Raw genomic sequence first — 25,836 nt, forward strand, 5'->3', positions numbered from 1 at the left:
ATGCAACTGTACTGTAGCAGCTATTTACGCTCCAATGACTCTATTGACCTCGCGTGACCTTAATTAAGTAAACTTTAAAGCAAGACTATGAAAAAAATGCCTACATGAATTCTACAATGACATATTTATTACTAGTGTATACATATTCAAAACCTTTCTTCCAATTATAAGTAATATACCTAGATCTTAAAGAAGATAGGATTTTTTCCAACTTTTTCAAATATTTACACGATTGTTTCTTCTTATAATGACACCGATTAAATTGCGGGAAATCGAAATTGAAACTCGACAATAAAAAGTTAAAAATTACTTGGATAAAATGACCGTCGAAGACTTGTATATAGACAATATAGATGAATTTGTGAAGGATGAAAACAAAATTGTAAGATACGTTTGGTTTTCTTTCTTTGATGTTCACAGCATTGCGTGTGTTAGGTGAATCTAATTTTGACTTGTATTTTCGCGATCTTGCTTCACGAAGACTTACGTTCCAAGCAAGGTTTTTTCGTAAAAATGGCCCGACACCATACCATTCTATTTGAAAAACCCTGGTCCAAGTTATATCAAGTGCGTTTATTATTTTAGAGTTTCAGTCTGAGAAGTAGTGTTAAAATTAAACTGCATGAACTTCAATTCATGAATAAAAAGTTCAGATACTGGCATGCGAGCAGTTCCCGTACAGAAGCAGTACCCGTATTTTTCATTTAAACGCTTGATCTTCAAAAATTCATTTCAAATCAAGCAGGTGCATAAACGAGACAAAATCTAAGTGTCAGTTCGGCAGTATGTATAAAAGTCTCATTTTAAATCACTTTCACCTGTGCGTCGTCAAAACGTGACCTTGTTTTCTCTGGGGGATTCCGTCCTTGCGCTAAAATACTTACACGTGAGGCATGTTAAAGGGTTTTCCACTAATACTACCTGTTTACAGATAAGTAGGCAATGTGATGAAAACTTGTTTAATTATCAGAATCGGTCTCACTAAAAAGCGTCCCGAAGGATTTTAGCGTCCCGAAGCGTCCTGAAGCGTCCCGAAGCATTATTGTTAATTTAAACAGTCAGAAGGGTTATATTTATTGTAAATAATGTATATTATTATGTATTGAGGTATTTGTGGTAGAAAAAAATAATCTTACTTATCATTTTTTCTATTTATATAAAAAAACTAATATACCTTCGACTCCAGTTCACTTGCTCAAAAACCACCGTATACCGACAAAGCGTCCGGAAGGTTAAATTAAATAGTTATCGAAACCAAAATTATTTTGAAATACTTCGTAATTTTAGTTAATGAAATAGTTATGTAAGTAAAAATAATAAGAAAAATGTTTTCCATACATAAAATTATCTTTATAGCGCCCGAAATCGTACGTCTATCCACGCATAGTTCAAGTTGCTAACTGACTAACATAGCGTCCCGAAACGTATTCATGTTTTTTATTTTTATCTAAGCAAAGATAAATCGTAATTAAGTTAATTTATGATATGTGTAAGTGACATCAAAAAGGAAATAAACATTTCATCCACAAAATATCATTTTACAGCGCGAAAACTGACGTTTCCCATGTTGCGCTAACAAAGCGTCCCGAAGAATTTAGCGTCCCGAAATGTCATGAAGCGTCCCGAAGCATTATTGTTAATTTAAACAGTCAGAATGGTTATATTTATTGTAAATAATGTACATTATTATGTATTGAGGTATTTGTGGTAGAAAAAAATAATCTTACTTATCATTTTTTTCTATTTATATAAAAAAAACTAATATACCTTCGACTCCAGTTCACTTGCTCAAAAACCACCGTATACCGACAAAGCGTCCGGAAGGTTTAATGTTTATCTGAACCAAAATTATTTTGAAATACTTCGTAATTTTAGTTAATGAAATAGTAATGTAAGTAACAATAGCGAGAAAAATGTTTTCCATACATAAAATTATCTTTATAGCGCCCGAAATCGTACATCTATCCACGCATAGTTCAAGTTGCTAACTGACTAACATAGCGTCCCGAAACGTATTCATGGTTTTTATTTTTATCTAAGCAAAGATAAATCGTAATTAAGTTCTTTTATGATACGTATAAGTGACATTAAAAAGGAAATAAACATTTCATTTTTTCGGTTTGTATGTACTGTAGGTAATTATACATTTAGGTGCACGAGCACTGTTCTTATAATCTATAATTATTGATTTGTGATTCATTGTCTCGTTCCTTATGTTGATTAGTGTGTTCATTTCATTGCAATCCTAATATCATTTTGTCAAGTTAATAAATAATATACATGACATCCCACCTAACAAGACTATTATCATTATGATTTGTTTAAATTGTCTAAATTTTAATTATTGTATTTCTATTTTTTTAAGCCGTAAACGGAGTGAAAGATTGTAATCTATCGATAGAGGAAATTAACCGCAATCGCTATGGATACCGCACCCCATCCACCCCCCGTTGTGTACGCATTACTGAAGAGTCCAGATAACTGCCTTTCCTAGTTTATTGCATTGTATATCCGGACATTCGTTCGTAAACTGTGAATAAGTTATATAATAGTTTTTAGACATTTTTGTGTATAATAACAGTACATATTTGTTGTTTTCTGTGATATCTTAACACTAAAAAATGTAAAATTTCAAAATCGTATGATAATTTTTAAAACTTTTTTTTTTATTTTCAGGCTCTATATCACAGTAGATATGTAAAAATAGTGTATATTACACGGGCAAAATCATGAAATTGTGAAAACCTGAAATAGTATGTAAGCAATTATATATCAATCACGATTTGTATACAGCCGTTAGTGTGAAAAATAGCATACCTACTCCTTAGATAGTCTCTTGTTAATTCGTTCAATTATATACATAAGAATGTAATTTTTTTTTTTCCAATTTCAAATTTTATTGCCTGAAACATTATACAATGTTTATAGCATATAATCAACATAAACATATATACATATATATGCAAGCATTGCATGACAACAACATCTACAACTATAAAGAATGTCATTCCTAGAATGCATGCATGCGTATGTATGTATAGTTCGACATTTAAATTTGCACGTGAATGTCGTGCATAACAGTTATCTACAACTATAAAGAATGTCATTCCTAGAATGTGTGAAATGTATTATTGGAATGTCATTCATAGATTTGAAAATGTATTCAAACAAAAGACACAGTAAATAAAAAGGGAGAAACACATTAACAACAACATCATAATAACAAGCCCTGCGTAGGTATCGAACCTATTAGTTCAAATCATTTAAAGTAACAGTGACGTTGATTTACCACCTGAGCTATCACGATGTTAGAATTAAACTATATGAGTCGCGTCACGACAAAACCAACGTAATGCGTTTGCGACCAGCATGGATCCAGACCAGCATGGATCCAGACAAGCCTGGGCATCCGCGCAGTCTGATCAGGATCCATGCTGTTCGCTTACAAACCCTATAACAAGTAGAGAATCTGATAGCGCACAGCATGTGTGTGGATGCGCAGGCTGGTCTGGATCCATGCTGGTCGCAAACCCATTATGTTGGTTTTGTCATGGCGCGGCTCTTATCTAGTTGTTGACACTATCGTTTTCGGATAATATGCAGAATTTTCCCTTTTAATGGACTTTCCCAACAATATACAACAATATACATAGAACACATATAACATGATTTAAAAAGTACATTGCCACTCATATGTTGAGTTATACAAGACTTTAGTAACAATTCAACGAATAAAGAGACTTACGTTATACTGCTATATATACTATATGCATGCTTATATCGTTAAAGCTAAGAAGCAGACGCTAATCGTTAAATAAAAAATCATTAAAATACACGACGATAAAAAACTGAATGTGGAAAAAAGGCACTATTGCGCAATTCAAAAAAAATTCTTCGGGACGCTTTGTTAGCGCAACATGGGAAACGTCAGTTTTCACGCTGTAAAATAATATTTTGTGGATGAAATGTTTATTTCCTTTTTAATGTCACTTACACATATCATAAAAGAACTTAATTACGTTTTATCTTTGCTTAGATAAAAATAAAAACCATGAATAAGTTTCGGGACGCTATGTTAGTCAGTAAGCGACTTGAACTATGCGTGGATAGATGTACGATTTCGGGCGCTATAAAGATAATTTTATGTATGGAAAACATTTTTCTCGCTATTGTTACTGTTTTGAGCAAGTGAACTGGAGTCGAAGGTATATTAGTTTTTTTTATATAAATAGAAAAAAAATGATAAGTAAGATTATTTTTTTTCAACCATAAATACCTCAATACATAATAATGTATATTATTAACAATAAATATAACCATTCTGACTGTTTAAATTAACAATAATGCTTCGGGACGCTTCATGACATTTCGGGACGCTAAATTCTTCGGGACGCTTTGTTAGCGCAACATGGGCAACGTCAGTTTTCGCGCTGTAAAATAATATTTTGTGGATGAAATGTTTATTTCCTTTTTAATGTCACTTACACATATCATAAAAGAACTTAATTACGTTTTATCTTTGCTTAGATAAAAATTAAAACCATGAATAAGTTTCGGGACGCTATGTTAGTCAGTAAGCGACTTGAACTATGCGTGGATAGATGTACGATTTCGGGCGCTATAAAGATAATTTTATGTATGGGAAACATTTTTTCTCGCTATTGTTACTTATATTACTATTTCATTAACTAAAATTACGAAGTATTTCAAAATAATTTTGGTTTAGATAAACATTAAACCTTCCGGACGCTTTGTCGGTATACGGTGGTTTTTGAGCAAGTGAACTGGAGTCGAAGGTATGTTAGTATTTTTTTATATAAATAGAAAAAAAATGATAAGTAAGATTATTTTTTTCTACCACAAATACCTCAATACATAATAATATACATTATTTACAATAAATATAACCATTCTGACTGTTTAAATTAACAATAATGCTTCGGGACGCTTCATGACATTTCGGGACGCTAAATTCTTCGGGACGTTTTGTTAGCGCAACATGGGAAACGTCAGTTTTCGCGCTGTAAAATAATATTTTGTGGATGAAATGTTTATTTCCTTTTTAATGTCACTTACACATATCATAAAAGAACTTAATTACGATTTATCTTTGCTTAGATAAAAATAAAAACCATGAATACGTTTCGGGACGCTATGTTAGTCAGTAAGCGACTTGAACTATGCGTGGATAGATGTACGATTTCGGGCGCTATAAAGATAATTTTATGTATGGAAAACATTTTTTCTCGCTATTGTTACTTATATTACTATTTCATTAACTAAAATTACGAAGTATTTCAAAATAATTTTGGTTTAGATAAACATTAAACCTTCCGGACGCTTTGTCGGTATACGGTGGTTTTTGAGCAAGTGAACTGGAGTCGAAGGTATGTTAGTTTTTTTTATATAAATAGAAAAAAATGATAAGTAAGAATATTTTTTTCTACCATAAATACCTCAGTACATAATAATATAGCTCATTTACAATAAATATAACCCTTCTGGCTGTTTAAATTAACAATAATGCTTCGGGACGCTTCAGGACGCTTCGGGACGCTAAAATCCTTCGGGACGCTTTTTAGTGAGACCCATCAGAATTTTCATCAATATTACTATATTAAATAATTTTATGGCTTTGATGCGTAAAATATCATGCATACAAGCATGACATTGCATGAGAATGCGTTGGGGTAACGGTACCGGGTGATAGACACCAGCGTTACAAAGTCTACGCTCTTTTTTTCTGAATTACATCTATTTATCTCTTACATGTCTTAGAAAATGGTCTGTTCAACAATTATAAATGAAAAATAGGTCCGATATAACAAAATTGTATAATTATAATGGGTTAAATTTTATGTACGGGAACTACTTCTCTTCATACAAAATAATGGATAATTTCGGTACCCCATATGAGGCCTCATAACTAAGGGTTAGTCTATGTTTAGAACATGATGGAATTTCCATGATTTGTGTGACGACCCGAATAGTTATGTGTAACCTTCAAATTTTGGTGAGTGAGCGTAATAAAAAATAATGTTTAAGTAACTACGATTTTTGTACGGGAACTGCTCGCATGCCAGTAGTGTAATAACTAACATGAGCTGATGGAGCACTTTTAGAATTTGTCCAAAGTAAAAATCGTAACCCTGTATAATATAGACACATTGTCTATCCCCTAACAAAATAACTATTGCATATAATTAAAATATGGTCATATGCATCTGACATTAACTCTAGAATATACAAAGTAAAGAAGTTATCTACATTGTTTGAAACTTTTTAAAACATGGTTAAACCAAAATATGTGAGACAAAATTTAACATACCTTTATGTGAGTAATGAAATTTGAATGTGACTTAGTGTTTCCATTTATCTTCCTAGGGCACAATTTGCACTGTGCTGTCACATTTCCAGATGTCTCTTTACAAAATTCAAAGACATCCAATGATATGACATTTTGGTTAGAATACCAGCCAAACAATGATGTATATCTTTCAGTTAGAATTTGGTTCACTGTATGGATTAAAACTTATTTCTTCATTGTGAGTGTTGTATTAAAACATCTCACTTGATATATTACTACCTTTATGGACAATCATTGTTTATTATGACAATTTCTATTATTAATAGAGAACATTCTTTCTTTTCAATAAAAATGTTGCTATTGTGTATCAAAATCAATTTACAGTCTACAATTTGTGATTAAGGATCATTATAAAGGAGTATAAGTTAAACTAACATGTGAAATAAATCATTTGAATTTCAATAGTTTCATGTAAAATCTGAAAGTAATCAACATCAATCAAATTGTAATCATAATTACAGACTGAATTTAAGCTGTAATTGATTAATTACAATTAATGTAATCAATTTTGAGCAAGGTAATCAATTACATGTACATGATGATTACAGTGTAATCATGTAATCAATTAAAAAAATCAATGATTACGATTAGTGATTACCCCAGGTCTGCCCTGTAACCCAAACCTATAAACACTAACCCATAACCCTAACCCTTGTCTGTAACTCTTAAAGTAATTTTAATGATTTTGAGAAACATAAACTGTTAAATATTGAAGAAATAATTTTGTGTAAAATGTTTAAAATAGCTGCAGACATATTTTAAAGTCCAGCTGAACTGACTGGTGAAAATTCCCAATCAGGCTTTATAAAATATGACATAAAAGTCATATTTCTAGAAAAATAATAAAGATATTTCTTTCAAACTTTGTTTATAGAGCATAAAATATATCATTTATATATGACATAAACAGAAAGAAAAATAAGTGGTTGCTGTCACTTTTGTGAGAATTATTTCCACTTTTTCATATTTATATAGAACATAATTTTTAAAGTGCTTACCATGGTCTTTTGACTTTAAAAAAAGTCTTTATTAAATCCTTGGTGAATGGGAATTTTGCGGCAGTATTTTTATTATTTCATACTACGTTGACAAGATGATATTTTGAAACTGAATGTTTTAAGATGTGTCTGAAAGTCTACAGTTACGAAATGTAAATTAATGTTCATCGACTGGTCAAACTTCTACAACATATTCCAAATAAATTATACATTGCAAACAAATTTGATATAAATACAAGGTTCTTTCTCAGACATAAAATGATGAATTTCCAGCTAATATTGCACAACAGAATCAATGCCTGTTTCAGGTCAATAAGCAAAAATATGGCTTGAGGGTAAAAAATAAAAATCTCCTACAAGATAATTGAAGTTGAAGGACTATGTTATATTACAACCTTATAACCAGGCATGGATAGTAATAGTTACTTTGCCTAGTAAAGTTACACAAAAGTTTTATGAATTGTGGCCCTGGGGTCATAAATATCCCAGCCCCAATGTGACCCAATGAGCAATTTCTGCATTGATGAATTATGCACTTTGCTAGCAATGGATCTTGAATGGATGACCTTTTTTAAAAAATTCAAGAATCCTTTCAGTACACCTTAAGATTATATGATCAGAATGAAGAATGTATAATCCACAATGTTATGTTTTTAGTGATAATGGTGACAGGTCATTAGATTTGTTCTTCCATCACTTGATTTGAGGTCATTGTTTACAAAAAAAATGTATAGAAATTGTGGAGGATGAAAATGTTAAATCTTTAATAACCAGATATTTCTAGTGGCAAAACATGTATCAATCATCTAGGTTCATGTAAATATCTTAACCTAATATGGTGTAACTTTATATTTTACTTCAGAAAAAATGTCCTCACTGCTGTGTGGGACAGTAGCTTTAGAATATACCCAAACTTTCATGCACAGTACATATCCATTGACAGAAATTATTTCTGATCTTTCCAGGTAACATATAAGTGGCTGAGTCAGACATTGCAAGTTCACTGTAATACTGCCAAACAGTAAGTTTAATTTTGTGATACTTTAAAAAGTTGTAAATAATTATATAGATAATATGCTTAATTAAATGAAAATTATTTAGTGCTGTAAAAGACTGAAGAAATGTGTAGGTAAGTGTTTATATAAAAGGAAATATACAATAATAAATATTTAACATATGTTAAAAAGTGTGGTTTATCAGTCTTACTAGTATTTCTTCTTAATATGTTTCTAGTTAAGTTCATTCCTTCTATCCATTTAATTGTTTTGTTTGTTTTCACAGGATGCTTTACAAGTATATAGACACAGAGAGAAATACGAAGGAGACAGATAGCTTATGTGTCACATACTTTGTATCTGGCCTGACCAAACCAGATGATAGTGGTGAACAGGTTGTTATATTATATATATATATGTTAATAAAATAGTATCTAAAAAATACAATATGATAAATGTGACCTCAACTATATATATTTGGCAACAAACTTTTTGAAAGAGAACTAAATGCAATAGATACATATTGTTTGGAAGAATCATCAGCGCATGATTTCATTTGAGTACACTTAGACTACATGTATATAATGAGGAAAAGCCTGTATGTATTATATGTTACTGTATATACATGTACTGAGGAAAAGCAAATAACTGACAATGTATTGTATTGCAGTACTCCTAATGTAGAAAAATACCAACATGATCTTGATGATATCACACCACCATATTGTTAAGCACATAATAAATGAAAGTAAATATATAAAAATTAAGTGTGAGAATAGTTGATAGATATGATAACAGTACAACATGGCTTGTTTAGTAATGATATGAATAGTGCTAATCTTTGATTATGTGTGTCAGCCCGGTGTCAGCTTAGTTGGCATCCTTTATATAATCCAGGGGTTGCTGGTTTGATCCTGGGTACATGTGATGTTTTTCAATGACTGTCAGACAACTGTAAAGTGTTTTGAACATGTCTAATATTCATTTGTTTATCACATCTTGTTTTGAAATATATGGGATCAGTATCAGTACTATAACAGGATCGGTATAAGGCTGCTTCCCCAAAGAAAGTTCTTTAAAATCATGCAGTTTAATACTGGGCTGCTTACCCAACCTGTCAAAAAGCCCTGAGTACATGTAGTTGGTCACTTGTGGGGAACTTATTATTTACTGGTTAGTGTTAAACTGTGTAGAAACAGTCACACGTTGATTATGTAAACTTTGTTCTTGCTATTTATATGAATTGATCAAATTAATTTGATAATGGGATGGCACTTTGGCCAATGAAATATTGCAAAAAAAATTACAAAATATTTTTGCATTTGATACATTTTTCCAATAGAAATTTAGAGTGTCTGAATTCTTCATGTAAGAAAGCTATTCATGTAGCTTACAGAATGTCTGTGGTTCTACTCAGGTGTCCGTTTATGGCTCTGAAATGATGTTAAGAGGGGCAACTGAGGTCTTCCTCTACCAGTAAAGCTAGAAAGTTGCCACATAACCTAGTGTTGGTGTGATGTAAAACCCAACCAAATATCCCCCAAAAAACAAGATATTGATTGTTTGGGTATAGTGGAAAATATTGATAAAGCTTGATCAATGATGTTGTAAAAGTTCATTCAACTTGCATAAATCACAGAACTTTGTGCTTGCTTCCAGGAAATAACCAGTAATTATATAACATGTTTTTACCAATGTAGGACTTGAACCTTTGGTTGATAGCCAGACAATCATAACTCCCTGTTACAATTACAATTTTCTATTTGTTATAGATGTTTAAGTGTACAGTAGTACCAGAAGAGAAACTAGAGTCATGTAAATCAATGCTGGCAATCCTCACAAGCTGCCATGTTTATAGTGTGCAGAAATCAAAATTAAAGGTTAACATTCTATATTTTAAACTTCTTGATTATATCCTTCATTATTGTGTAGAACATGTTTGTATTTACATAAATGCTTTATATACTATATTAATGGCAGACATGACACAAGTTTTGTTTAATTGTTGTAACTCAATTTATTAAATTTTCAATATTTTTTTTGACTGGAAAATTGTACAAAATCTATGATATAGGTTTAATAGTTTTGAGGAAAGAGGGCCAAAATTCATTTATCTATAGATAATTATTGATGCTAGTTTTGATCATGCTATAACCATTATGTATATTATAATAATGTGCTGAAGTAAATGTATTTTTGTTGAATTACATCGTAACATGTTAAGCTAATCTATTCTGTTGGAACCTTGTAAAATAAGGGAAGATCATGTGTTGTATATAAACTTTGATTTTGTTGCAGGATTCCAATGCTTTATATATGACAGACTATGCCAAGTTTAAGGAGAATGTATTTGATTGCAACAAGTAAGTTTTTCTTTCTATGTCTGATTGCTATACAAATATATGAATTAACCTTTACAAAGCTGAAACATAAAGTGTTAAGCCTTTGCCACGGTAGAAAATGACCTTGAATTTCAGGTTTAGCAATATTCATAGAATATGACCTTGAACTTTCATGTATATAGCAGTATTTGTAGAATATGATTTTTAGATATAGCATATGACCTTGATCTTTCAGGTATAGCAGTATACATTATGACAGAGCAACATTACGATCTGAAGATGAGCTAAGCCTTCTATCTGTTAACTATACAGCTACAGAACCAGAAAAGGTAAGACAATGCATAGTTATAAAAAACAGAGCTCATACTAATTCTCTATTGTTAAGATAATTTTATTTCTTAAGTTAATAAGTATTTTTAAAATTAAAATTTTTTGGTCACCTAAACTTTAAGATGCAATATTACAACTTTAATGAAGAAATGGAATTGAAAATTGTCATTGCATATTGTATTTATACAAGTGTATATATCAATTTTAAAAAGAAAATGCAGATGAAAGAAGAATATTTACATGGACTATTGTAATATGATAACCTTAAGTTTAAATATATTTTATCTTAATTGTTATGAAAATTTGAAACTTATTTGGGAGTCTTCTTCCTAGAACTATTAACCAGTACTGGTGTTATGTCAGGAAACATGGTTGTTACCCAAGTTGGGCTCATACACACAATCCTTGGGTTTAGAGGCAGGCATTCAGTAAGCCAACACTCTCCTTATGCTTTAAGATTTGAAGAGGTAAAACTTTTTATGGCTTTAAGCATGTATAACAGTTCTAGTCTGAATTAAAGCTATAAATTTAGAATATATGTTTATTCCAGAAGCCTAACACTGCATCAAATGGCGGTACAACATCAAAGCCAGCAGGCAAGAAACAGCCCCAGTCAGATATTGCTAGTATGTTTGCCAAGTCTGATGCTGGAAAGAAAGACAGTAAAGCTGATGTTAAACCATTGGTAAAAGAGGAGCCAAAAACTTCAACAAAGGTAAATTTTCTGTAAAATATCATTTTTTCATATACGGAATATCACACTTTTTTTTTAACAAAAATTTGCAAAATATGAACTTTTTTTGGCCACTAGATATAAGCTTGTCATGTGCAGACTTGCAGGTTTGCTTTCAATTTTAGCTCAACTTTTTGAAGAACAATAAGAGCTAATGTTTTCACCCAGGCACTGGCGTCTCACTTTTGTTAAGTTGGTATCTCTAAAACTACTGAAGAGAATTGGTTGGAACTTTACATGCTTGTTCTGTGAACATGATTAGTAAAAGTCCCGTCACTCTGAGTTACCTTTTTACAGAGTTATGCCGCTTTTCTTACTGTCAAGCTCTGATAAAAGCTGATCACACTGTCTTACCGACAACATTTGTTACTTACGACAGTGACAGAACATTTCTAACAACTGTCCAGTAGTTGTGAATGTCTGTTGGTTTGCTATTTGTATCTGACAGAACCAAACTAGTGTGCTCTGCAGATCTCATATTTCACAGTTTTATCATGTATGACTAAATTATTCAAAACTGTGTATTTAGACTGTTTAACTTAATCTGTGATAAAGGCGTTCATGTCATATAAGATGACAATTAAATTCTGGGAACAAATTATTAATACTGTACAGAATTATATGTCAGAAGTAAAGTTAATACATTGCTGGTACTATACTTGTTCTAAAGGTGAAATTGTTGTCTTTGCTGTCCTAGAATCACTGGCCCCTCATGGCTTGTTAGTTAGATGTCATTCTGATACATGAGAGGTTCTGTTGAAAGTTCTATACTGGTGCTGACACCTATAACAAATCATGCTAACCATTTGTCAGTTAAGTTGGGATAAAGTCATGATATTTTATTGTTTATGATTTTTTTAAAATCAAGTGGCAGTAAGAATGGTAAATCTTCGTGAAAATTGTCTGAAACAAAATTGCTGATGTGAAAAAATAAGATTTTGATGTACAGCTATATAGATTACACTTTTCAAATTGAACAATTAATTGTACAATAATGTTTTATTACAGGATAAAGGCGGTAATAAAGGTGGTAATAAAGGTGGCAACAAAGCTGGTAACAAAGCTGGTATGACGGCATTCTTCTCCAAACAAACAGGTTAGTCATGTAGTAGAAATACTTCAGCATTAAAACAATTATGTTCTTGATTCCCTACAAAATCTTAAAAGTAGGGATTATCTCTCAAATAATAGAAATAGACAATTATAAGTGTAACATCTCTTACAAGTTTGACAATGATAGTGATATTTTTATCTCACTGTTACTGTTTCTAATGGGAAATATACTGCAGTATTAGTCTGATTTTATTGGCTGTAGTTGTTAACTTCATTTGCTTGAACTCATCACCCTGTTGTGACAAAATTACTATCCCTGTTTCTCGTATTCTCGTGGTTTCTCGTATTCTCGGGGGAATATTTAAAACGGATGGAAGTGACACGCGCGACTTCCGTCGATATCCGAAAACATGTCTATTTAGCAGAGCATTTTCATCTCCATTAAAAAAAATAAAAGAAATGCGACAAAATCAGATAAAAAAACAAAAAAAATGTGGAAGTAATCGTAACATCAAGAGAATAAACATTAAATTTATCAATTTTCCCCTAAAAATCATAAATTTTCTAGTTTTTTTCCATGTTGCAGAAACCTGTAGCGGGTCTTTGACGCAAGAGGCTTCAAATGACGGTCTCAAACTACTATTTATACAATACAGCTCAAAATATTTGTTCCACGAATAGATAGTATAAAAAAGATATGAACTTCAATTAAAAACCAATAATGAAACATTGTTTGTCCTAAACACATTTCATTTTTGACAACTGCAATGGAAAACAGTAGTATTCATTGTTTAATGCTCATATAACTAATAAGTCACTAATAAATAAACGTAAACTTAATATATATTAGAGAGATTATGTAAATAACAACACTAAATGGAGTTCAAACTATTTTTGAAACAATCAAAATCATTTGGTACCAAAGAGGTGTCAATACGATCCTAAAAGTTTGATATGGCCTGTCAAACTGTTATTAAAACACAATAAAATTACAGATTTAGGCCATTTTACACTTAATTAGGTGTGGCACTAATGATTTGAACTGGTATGTAGAATAAAATCATCACATAGCGACCAGCCTTAACAACCAATCAAATTCCACGAGAATACGAGAAAGCACCTGCTTCACATAGAGGGTGAAGGTCAGTATATACAAGCAGAAATATCTTTAGCAGGGGGTCGAACGTATAGCGGTGCGATACTCCTTTAAGCGAGGTGAATTCATGCGATACGCCCTAATGGCGGACGGGAGCGAAAACGAAAGTGGGTATGAGCATATTTTTTACCAAATATTTGTTGTCTACTGTAATTTTTTGAAGAATAGCATTGTGCATGCTGATCAGAACTTATAATTGTGCATGATTGTCAAAATAAAATACTAATTTTCTTAAATTTGAGGAAGTTATTGAGGTATTTGTTGCTGCAAATTCAATCGTCAACCTGATATGCACATGCAAACGAGTAATGTATCAGTCGTTTTAAAACGAGATATTCGATTAGTTTAAGTCCCAACATGTTTATTTTTGAAAACAAAACGATATACAAGAGAAGTTTTCAATATCTATCCGAACATATATAAACTATTTCCAGTTTTCTTACTATACGCCTAATATTTGGTCCGATAAACCAACTGTACGTACAAATGTTGGTATGTTTTTCTGTATTACAGTACATTCTTATTCAATATTGATGAACTATCAAGTTTTGAGTTTGTATATTAATCATATGTAAATCACAGTGTCAATTAAAACAACAGTTTCAATTAATGTATTATACTATGATATAGTTAATTTAAATATTCTTTTCTCACAAAGGTTAATCATTAAAATGAGATAAGTTATTGCACAGAAATTTGAAATTCTATCAAATAATCAATAGTCACGATAATATTCGTTTTGTTTCTTCCATTTATTCAGTAAAGGTTTTATCATTTAATAATATGTTTTTCTATTATTAATTACATATTTATGTTGTCAGAAAAAAATAACTTTAATTAAAAAAGCAACATATGAGAAATGGATCTACTATTGTATTACATGCACTGGTCGAAAAACGCTCCCATCCATTCTTATGTTCATTCAATACCTTGAGAAGTACATGTAATAAATTGTATGTTTTTTGTGTTTTTTTCTTTGCAATGGAACTTGAAATTTATAAAAAAAATACTGGTTTGATTTCCTCTATGGATTGGATGTTATATATTATATACAGAGCACATCATTGTATTTCAGTAATTCTGATGTTTGTCATTAGCTCTGTCGCTTTGAATATATAACTATACTACTCCATAACCAGTGTATACCAAACAGCTTTGTGTATTTGCTTATGAAAGCATTCATACTTTTAGTGATTTAACATATCTGCAAGTAGTTTTACTTTAAAACTAGGCTTTCTCTGCAACATTTAATGTATAGCATTACCCCTCACTTTTTTTGTAAATATTCATTTCCACTGGGAGTTACTCTTACTGTTAAAGCAAGTGTACCATGTGACTAAGAGATTTGTACTGTTACAGGCCAACAGTACTTTTTAACAGTATAAAATCTGGGCAAGTGTTTTTTATGTAAATAAAAGTATTATAGATTACAGTATCTGTTCGGGAAATAAAATAAGTAACAGTAAAAATATCAACCCTCCTAAAAATACTGTTTCCCTCGGCTAACACCTTGGCTAACAGTATTTTCCTTGGGATGATATTATAACTGTAACCCACAAACCCATGTGATATTTATATACTACTCCATAACCAGTGTGACTCAATCTAATATTATATACTCAATAGCTATTTGTTTATTTGCACATGTGTCAGCATTTGTACTTGTGGTACTTTACCTATCTGGCAGTAGTTTTGTTTGTTAATCAAGTTGTTATGTTTTAATTGCTCTGCAACATTTACTACTGTGTATTTGCACATGTGAGCATCAGCTGTTTCTAAAAAAGACACTGAGCTGTTTGATGTCAAATGACTGACTGAAGTTTGAAATTGTAGTTTTGTGTTTTTTCCTGACAGACAGGCCACAATTATGTGCACTACAAAAATAGCATGTTCTAAGCAACATTTTAGAAAAGAATTTTACCACCTAATGATTTTTACCACCTGGTTCTCAGTCTCTGGCTCTAGAACAGCAGCGAAATGTACTTTCACTGTATTTTATAGGTTGTCTGAAATGTTCAATTCTATTTATAATATGAAAAAAATATCAGTTTGACAGCAGCATGTACAAAAGATCTTAGAACCACATGTAGTAAAACAGCCCTTATATCACATATTAACTGCTTTTTTTAGCTCGACTATACGAAGTATATGGAGAGCTGTCCTACTCGCCCCGGCGTCGGCGTCCGCGTCCAGATTTCAGATTAAAGTTTTGGTGCAGTAAAATAATTTTCACTATAACTTTGTCATTTCTTAAGGTATCATCTTCAAACTTCAAATATATGTTCCTTATCATCAACCACATCTTATGTGACAAGGTTCATAACTCTAGCACCAATATTTTCAGATTTATCTCCCCTTGAACTTAGAATTTTCCTAAAAAAATACTATTTTTTACTGTTACTTCTTTATTTCTTAAGGGATCAACCTCATACTTAAAATATATGTATCTTATCATCATCCCCATCTTATGTGACAAGGTTCATAACTCTAGCACCAATATTTTCAGATTTATCTCCCCTTGAACTTAGAATTTTCCTTAAAAAATACTATTTTTTACTGTTACTTCTTTATTTCTTAAGGGATTAACCTCATTCTTCATATATATGTACCTTATCATCATCCCCATCTTATTTGACAAGGTTCATAACTTTAGCACCAATATTTTCAGATTTATCTCCCCTTGAACTTAGAATTTTCTTTAAAAAATATTATTTTTTAATTATTTCTAAAGGGATCAACTTTATACTTCAAATAAATGTACCTTATCATCATCCACATCTTATGTGACAAGGTTCATAACTCTAGCACCAATATTGCAAGAATTATCTCCCCATCAACTTAGATTTTTTTACTAGAAAAATGTTATTTTTTACTATAACTTTTTTTAGTTTTAAAGGTATCTACCTCAAACTTCAAATACTTATTCCTTATAATCAATTATATTTTATGTGATAATGTTCATAACTCTTGAAGTAATTTTTACAGATTTATCTCTCTTTGAACTTAGGATTTTCTTTAAGAAATATTATAACTTTGTTACTTTTTAAGGTATCTACTTCAAACTTCAAATACATACTTCTTATCATTACATACATGTAGTGTGACAAGGCTCATAACTCTAGCGTTACTATTTCTTTAATTATATCCCTTGATCTTGGAATATATTTTAACGAATGTTATTTTTTTACAATAACTTAATACATAATTATACATAATTGATTTTTCTTTCATAGTTTTGTCCTCCTTACTGCGTCCAGTATTTTATTAGTCGAGCTTGGCTGTCTCATGTGACAGCTCTTGTTCTGAAACGTTCTGCCTTAAAAGTGAGTTAATTTATACCGGTACAAGATTTCTTAACTGCATGGCTTCTTAAATTCATTCTTACATATTTTGGTCAAATTCCTACTTTTTATCTAAGATCTTAGAGTAAAGGTTACATTTTTCCAACTCTTAAATATCACAGGATAGTTATTAATTATTCAAATTAAGTTCAAACACTTATATAGATGATTATACAAAACTTTTATTTCAAGTAAGTCTTTACGGAAAGAAGAAGATTTCAGAATTCCGGAAATGGGCACATATATGGTATATATCTTAGTATAATCATAGGAAAACATGTACAACAGATGTGATAATGAAAAATATCGAACCTTTAACAGCGTACAGTTATTTTATCGCGCCAAAAACCAGCATACACTTAAATATTTTGACCAATAAGCGTCTATGTATATTGGAGCACAAAGGTACTTGCTATGCAACTCAATTATGATTACTCTTATAGATTAAAGAAGAAAAAGAAATTAACTATATTAACATAAGCTTGCATTAAGCGATTTTATTCACCGATCCAAAATTAGTTGCCGTCAGTTTACCTTCAATAACTTTTTTAATTATGAATTTAGGCCTCTGTAATTTTGATGAAATGTGTGTCGGTCCTATCTTCACATCCTCAATACAAAATATGCAATTGTAATCGAAGCTTTATGAAATACTTAATAAAAAAACACTCACTCTGACGTGTGTTTACACGGTTGAATCCGCCATTAGGGCGTATCGCATGAAATCACCTCGCTTAAAGGAGTATCGCACCGCTATACGTTCGACCCCCTGTTTAGTTTTGCTTACAGTTACGATCTTTCTTTCTTTGTATTTTGTTAATAAGGTATTTCTCTGTGTATCATGCTAAAAATACTGTAACAGAATGTTTAATAAATATTATGCAATCAAGTTTAGTCCTTAACCCCTCGAGAATACGAGAAAACAGGATATATGATAAATATTGTTCTACCTTGGATCCCTCAAACATTGATCAATCGAACTTCATCTCTGGTCTCTTCAGCAGAAATATAGTGAAAACCACACATTTTGGGTTGAACACAAAAGGCAACAAAAGTTGTTGGTCAGCATGTTCTGAATTAGTGACAGTCAGCGTCACATGTTGTAACACCTCGTGATTGTGATAAAGGCAATTAAGGTTGATTAAAATTAGAGGTGCTGTAACCGATTTGTTTGTTATGATAATATTGTTTATTTGCCGTCTTTAGTAACGATACAAAAAAATACATCGTGACATTTGCACATCATTAATTATGACTGTGGTTCATATAACGTGTTTTGTAAAGTACTGTGTTGTTGATTATCTTTTTATAGAATGATTCTGATACATGTTTATTTAAGTAAATGACTACAAATAGATGCTGCTGTAAAATGATTGTTTTAATCTTTCATGAAATCATTGTTAAGATAATATTTATCCCATTATAACCATATAAATGTATTTTGAACATAGTTCAACAAAGTTGGAAAATGACTGCCCAATCGAATGTGAACAATTACAATATGCATTAATATATAGATTAACACAGTGTACCGTTAATAATCATTTGATATCACTAGTTTGTATTTTTCGGAAAAATTTTTAATACTTAAAAAAAATGATGTGTTTTCAACGAACTGATGTACTAACAAACAGTTATGTAGATGTATTTATCATTCCTCTTATGTAAGCTGGAAAACCTTCAGGCATATGTTCTAAGTAAAATATGATATAATTATTGGTAATATTAATAGTTCAACCTTGGTTTGCTCAAACTACCAATCTCTCGAACAAATTTGCACAGACCCTTCGAGTTTGAGCAAACAAAGTTTGACTGTATAATTATAGTTAAACATGTTATTTACCTGCTAGTTAAAAACATTCATCTCTTTCATAGGAAAAGTAAAATTCACTCAGTAAAATTATGCTTAATCAGGGATTTCTTTTGGCAGCCGATATTGGATCATATTCCCAATTGAAAATAGTATAATATTTTCCCAATCCACAGTAAAAAATTCCCAATTGAAAGTTACAAAATAAAAATATTGAATAAAAAAACTCTAAAATCTTTGAAAATAAGGGCTTTTTCATTTCACTGTTAAAGTGCATAAATGTTTGAAGATGCCATCCTAGACAGTGATTGTTTGCATTCATTTAATCACTGCAAATTTTCAATCATGCATTTTTTCCCAATTTTTAACAAAATATCGCTAAAATTCCCAATTCCATGGGTATGGGTCAAGTTCCCAAAATCAGGCAGTTAAGAATTTCTTTGTAAAGTAAGATCAAGTTAGTCAAAATTATAATATACTTATAATAAAGTTTGATTATCAAATTGTACAGATATCAGATATACATCATTTGGATACACAAACATAGCTTAAATACAATGCCAGTATCAGTTTTACATTTTATATTATGATAATTTAGATATTGTAAAATCTTGAATATTGAAAATTTACATCTCTTTTGAATTTACATTTTTGATAAAGTGTATATCAAATAAATAGAAAACATACATTTATTTAAATATTCTAAATTGTAGACAAAAAAGTACAAGAAAAGTCACCTGAGAAAAAGAAATCCCCTGTTAAAACTGAAACAAAGTCAAAGAAAACAGCTAGACAAGAAGATTCGGGTAATTATTGATAACATTTTTACAGTTATATATATCATACAGAAGATATTTAAATGAAACATACAGGTTTATAATTCATGACATTTATGAAAAATCTAGATGAAGTATTTATGAAACACCTAGATGAAATATTCATGAAACATACAGATGAAATATTTAAACAGATGATACATTTAAAGCCACTCTCCCACATAAAAGGGTCTTAGAAATATCAACATATTTGTTTACAGTTATTAAATATGCATAAAAGTAAAATTTCCACGAGATAACTGTGACTAAACGGTTGTTATGTTTCATTTGACCTAGATATACCCATGAACATGTAGCAAATAGGACAGCTTGATGCAGGTAGAACTTACTATATAAATGTCAGTTTAAAATTATCTAGTTAGCTTATCAAACGTCGATGGCTCTGTGTAAGTGCCTATTTTTCCGGAAATAATGCATGGACAGGCACCTGTAGTCTTTCTCCACCAGTAAAGCTGGAAAATCACCTATGATTTGTTGATGTAAGGAAATATATATATAGATTATATATTCATGAAACATAAAAAGACACAACAAAACATGGAAGATATATTTATGAAACATTTAGATGATGTATTAATGAAGCATATAGATTCAAGAAACATGTAGGTGATATTTTCATGAAACAGATTATATATTAATGGAACAATTAATGTAATATTAATGAAACATATATCAAGTATTATCATATTGTCACAATAAAAATGTTTCATAAAAACATTTTTTCTGTAGATGAAGAGATTGTGAGGTCAAAGAGACGAAGGACACAGGACCTGTTTGACAGTGGCAGTGAAGAAGGTTTGTTATATAGTAAAACTTGTGTTACAGACCACCTCTGTCTAAAACCTACAATAGTAAAACCTGTTCTTACAGACCCATTAGCTAATTTTCAGACACTAGGTTGTTCAATAAGAAGTATAAATGTAAGTATAATCTTGAAAATGCTTGACAAGTAACTTTATATCCAATGATTATGGGTCATGTATATTAACTATAATTAGTGCTCGCCAATTTTTTAAGCCAATCACCGACGAGGATTTTTCAAATTTTCAGGTTACAAATCTTAATAGAACAGATTTTATATAAACTGGACGTTGTATATTATAAAACGCAAGTGGGCGGAGCACTAAGCCGGTTAGAGTGCATATTGGATGTTCTTCTTAAATAAGAAAGCTACAGTCGCTTCGCAAGCTCCGCTCCTTTTTAGCTTTCTTATTTACGAAGAACACCCAATATGCACTCTAACCTATACAAACAAATTTAAGTTTGTCACACATTGTTTTACTGTGTTTCTGTGAGAAGTATTTTGTTATATTAGGTTAAAAAAAAGATATATAAGACGGGTTTATTCATATTTCCATGTAAATTGATTGTTTAATTAATGCCAATCATGGCCCCTTGTAGGCTTATCTTTTAGACTGCCAAAAGCTAGTTGATTCCATGCCACCAATATAAAGTCATAACAGTCACAACATCCACCAGTTGGAATAGAATTTTATAGACTATATCCCCCTAAATCAGTAGTAGTACTAAATTCTGATCAGTATATTTTCAAACTGTTAGCTAGATTTTTAATGATATTCATAAATTCAGAAATGGAGGAGGAACCAGAGAGTCCAATACCACCTACACCGCCCCCAACTCCAGCTGTCGCTGAGCCAGAAATCAAAGCTGAGTCTCCAGATATTGAGGAAATACAAGAACCTGTGTCAGAAAAGCATTCTAAAAGTGAAGAGTCATCAAAGGGAGCTCAATCTGGTAAAAGAAGAGTAAGAAGAAGAAAGCAAGTCAATAAGACCTACATGGATAAAGATGGATTTATGGGTTTGTGATTATTAGCATTTTAACTATTTATATTGTGTTACACAATGACGGGTGTTTCTAGAGATTATGTGTTTTAGAAATACTGAGGTCATTATTATCACTTTACAGGACACAACATATACTATAATAGTTCAATGAAATTTTTATGTTCTCATCTCTTACACAAAGTTTATCAGTCTCAAATGTTCCGAGTATCAAGGTGTTTGCAAACTTCTTAATAAAAAGGGGTCTAACCCCTCAAAACATCAAAGGTTGATATAAACTTTGTGCCAGAGATAGTTATATAAAACATCTCATTTTGATTTTATTACTATTTGAAAAAATTATTTCACCGATTTATTACATCATTTAATGGCATATTGTCAGGGCTCCAGATAATTTTTTAGGCCATTGAGTATTTACTCATTGATTTTTTTGTGAATGAGTAAAACTTGAAATCTGAAATTTGGCAGGAGTATTTTTACTTGTTAAAATGTTTGTAAAAGAGTAAAACATTTATTATGCTTCCATGTTTATTGCATTATTGTACTTGTTATAGAAGATATGTCAAAGTCATTTCTTTTGCTTTTTGGTTTATAATCTTGCATTTCCAAACAGCATACGTTTTATCTGAACCTGAGGCATGTTTCTGTTGCTCATACGTGGCAGCGCTAATTATTTCATTAATTGTAACCTTTACAATTACTTTCCGGTCGATTTTTTTTTTTCGGCTTAAAATATGAGTCAATCGTTTTAACTTTTGACAGCAACATTGTACCGGATGTTTATGAAATTGTGTTGATTCCACCACCTTACTATACTATAATAACCGTTGATAGTCGGAACTACAGGAAGTTACCGCTAGATGTTGCAAAGCATTCATACGAAGTTAATTCCACCACCATACTATACATACGATAACAACCGATGATGGTCGGAACTACAGGAAGTTACCGCTAGATGTTGCAAAGCATTCATACGAAGTTAATTCCACCACCATACTATACATACGATAACAACCGATGATGGTCGGAACTACAGGAAGTTATCGGTAGACGCTTGCAAAGCGTTCAGACGAAATTAAAAATAAGATAATCACCGAGTTTACTTTCAGTTACATTTACGCGAAAGAAATGTTGCTCAATGCGTAACCTGAATTTTGTGTGCGTTTTCATACGCTTAAATTTTGTTTTGAATGCGTAAACATGTTATTTCCATACGTAATTTTCGCGTATACGCATCTTATCTGGAGCCCTGGTACAAACTACTTGAAATTTTATTTGTGTGCATGTAACTTAATAATGGGCATTAGTTTAAGAATTACTTGCACTCACGCATAGATTCTCCCACCTTTGCATCATTGTTTTTCTTTTATTCTATTGAAACCTTAAAACCTAATGTTACAATATTTGTCAAATAAAACAAACATTAAGGTATATGTATTTATTATTGTAGTTACAGAAAAAGTATACGAGGAGGAATCTACTGATGCTTCTGAAGCAGAAGAGCCTGTACCTAAAGAAACAAAGAAAACTGGACCAACTAAATCACCTCCAAAGGTAAAATATGCAACAGCAGTTATATTACACATTAAACGATACATTCATATATATCCTTTTCATGTAACTAACCACTTGGTGCTCTATGTGCAACCTCATACCACTTATCCAACCTCATACCACTTGGTGTTTTATCCAACCTCATACCACTTGGTGTTCTATTTAACCTCATACCAGGGGGCATCTGTGGCCGAGTGGCTTCAAACCACTTGCCCCTCACTACTGTAGGTTTGAATCCTGACAGGGACTTTGAATTCTTTCATGTGAGTAAGCTATCCAGCTAGCTTACGAAACTTCAGTGGTTCTACTCAGGTACCTGTTTGTGCCTGATATAATGCAGGGAAGGATACCTGAGGTTTTCCTCCACCAGTAAAGCTGGAACATAGCCATATGACCTATACTGTGTCGGTGTGATGTAAAACCCAATATAACCTCATACCACTTGGTGTTCTATCCAACCTCATACCACTTGGTGTTCTATCCAACCTCATACCACTTGGTGTTCTATCTAACCTCATACCACTTGGTGTTCTATCTAACCTCATACCACTTGGTGTTCTATCTAACCTCATACCACTTGGTGTTCTATCTAACCTCATACCACTTGGTGTTTTATCCAACCTCATACCACTTGGTGTTCTATCTAACCTCATACCACTTGGTGTTCTATTTAACCTCATACCACTTGGTGTTCTATCCAACCTCATACCACTTGGTGTTCTATTTAACCTCATACCACTTGGTGTTTTATCCAACCTCATACCACTTGGTGTTCTATCCAACCTCATACCACTTGGTGTTCTATCCAACCTCATACCACTTGGTGTTCTATCCAACCTCATACCACTTGGTGTTCTATCCAACCTCATACCACTTGGTGTTCTATTTAACCTCATACCACTTGGTGTTTTATCAAACCTCATACCACTTGGTGTTCTATCCAACCTCATACCACTTGGTGTTCAATCCAACCTCATACCACTTGGTGTTCAATCCAACCTCATACCACTTGGTGTTTTATCCAACCTCATACCACTTGGTGTTCTATTTAACCTCATACCACTTGGTGTTCTATCCAACCTCATACCACTTGGTGTTCTATCTAACCTCATACCACTTGGTGTTTTATCCAACCTCATACCACTTGGTGTTCTATCTAACCTCATACCACTTGGTGTTCTATCTAACCTCATACCACTTGGTGTTCTATTTAACCTCATACCACTTGGTGTTTTATCTAACCTCATACCACTTGGTGTTCTATCTAACCTCATACCACTTGGTGTTCTATCTAACCTCATACCACTTGGTGTTTTATCTAACCTCATACCACTTGGTGTTCTATCTAACCTCATACCACTTGGTGTTCTATTTAACCTCATACCACTTGGTGTTCTATCCAACCTCATACCACTTGGTGTTCTATCTAACCTCATACCACTTGGTGTTCTATCCAACCTCATACCACTTGGTGTTCTATTTAACCTCATACCACTTGGTGTTCTATCCAACCTCATACCACTTGGTGTTCTATCTAACCTCATACCACTTGGTGTTCTATCCAACAATTTAATCTTACAAGGGATGCTCTGTTAACGAGGTAAAAGCCAGATACAGGCATGTGTCTGAAATATTGCACACTGGAACACATATGATCTCTTTCTAGGGATATAATGCTGTAACAATACAGGTTAGAGATCTGCATAATAATTGGAATGATTATTAATAAGTAAAGTTATCTTTAGCTGGAAACTTACAAGATTTGTATTACTTCTGTTAAGGCATCTTTTTACTTTATATCTTACCTACATATGAATGAAATTTTATATTTTTCTTGCAGGGTAAAAAGTCACCAAAGAAAGCTTCACCAGGAAAGAAAGGTCAAGGAAGTGGGAAACAAACATCTCTCATGTCATTTTTCAAAAAATCTTGAAATAAATCGAATTAGGCAGTTGTTTTCAACAATGCTATGATGTTCTGAATTCACTTATTTAGATATATTCAAAATAGACTGGTAATAAATATATAAAAAATGAAATGAGAATATTCTGGATATACAAGAGAGATAAACATTTATGTTACAGGATACAGAACAATTGTACTGTTGTTTCTTTTTAATGAATATACATGTTTGGAAAACTTCTGTGAACAAGATTTCATTATTGATGCCTATTATACGCAATAAATTTATTTATTAAATTTATTTAGATGAATTGTTATTTAATGCCCTTTGAATAATAACCTAATAATGTTAGAGCTACCAGGGGATATGTTTCTTTATTTTTTATCTACCACTACATGAATTTATTGATCTGTTTCAATCGTTTATTTTTTTAGCTCACCTGAGCATATGCTCAGGGTGAGCTATTAGGATCACCCTTCGTCCGTCGTCCATTGTCCGTTCACACTTTTTAAACGACATCTCCTCTGAAACCATAAGGCAGATCATAATGAAACTTCACAGGGATGTTCCTTGTGTGAAGCCTTAACAAAGTTGTTCAAAGAATTCCATTCCA

The 25,836-nt window shown here is 31.8% G+C and overlaps 1 protein-coding gene across 2 annotated transcripts; it reads left to right on the top strand.

Annotated features, from left to right (window-relative positions):
• The first annotated feature begins 228 nt into the window (after positions 1–228).
• LOC132739124 (DNA polymerase delta subunit 3-like) lies at positions 229–25,523 on the top strand. 2 transcript variants are annotated; one of them, XM_060726779.1, is made up of 13 exons: positions 229–382; positions 8,331–8,386; positions 8,647–8,755; positions 10,133–10,240; positions 10,659–10,723; positions 10,938–11,031; positions 11,583–11,748; positions 12,787–12,861; positions 19,839–19,931; positions 20,691–20,756; positions 21,552–21,782; positions 23,217–23,320; positions 25,161–25,523. In XM_060726779.1, the coding sequence occupies exons 1-13, from the start codon at positions 320–322 to the stop codon at positions 25,251–25,253; spliced, it is 1,323 nt and encodes a 440-aa protein (XP_060582762.1). In that variant the 5' UTR covers positions 229–319; the 3' UTR covers positions 25,254–25,523. The 2 variants fall into 2 exon arrangements, with proteins under 2 accessions (XP_060582762.1, XP_060582761.1); XM_060726778.1 differs by having other exon boundaries at positions 11,583–11,747; positions 12,774–12,861.
• Positions 25,524–25,836: the final 313 nt, after the last annotated feature.

Source organism: Ruditapes philippinarum, unplaced genomic scaffold (genome assembly GCF_026571515.1).
Source record: "Ruditapes philippinarum isolate M1 unplaced genomic scaffold, ASM2657151v2 ctg511_1_1_1_1, whole genome shotgun sequence".
Taxonomy (NCBI): domain Eukaryota; kingdom Metazoa; phylum Mollusca; class Bivalvia; order Venerida; family Veneridae; genus Ruditapes; species Ruditapes philippinarum.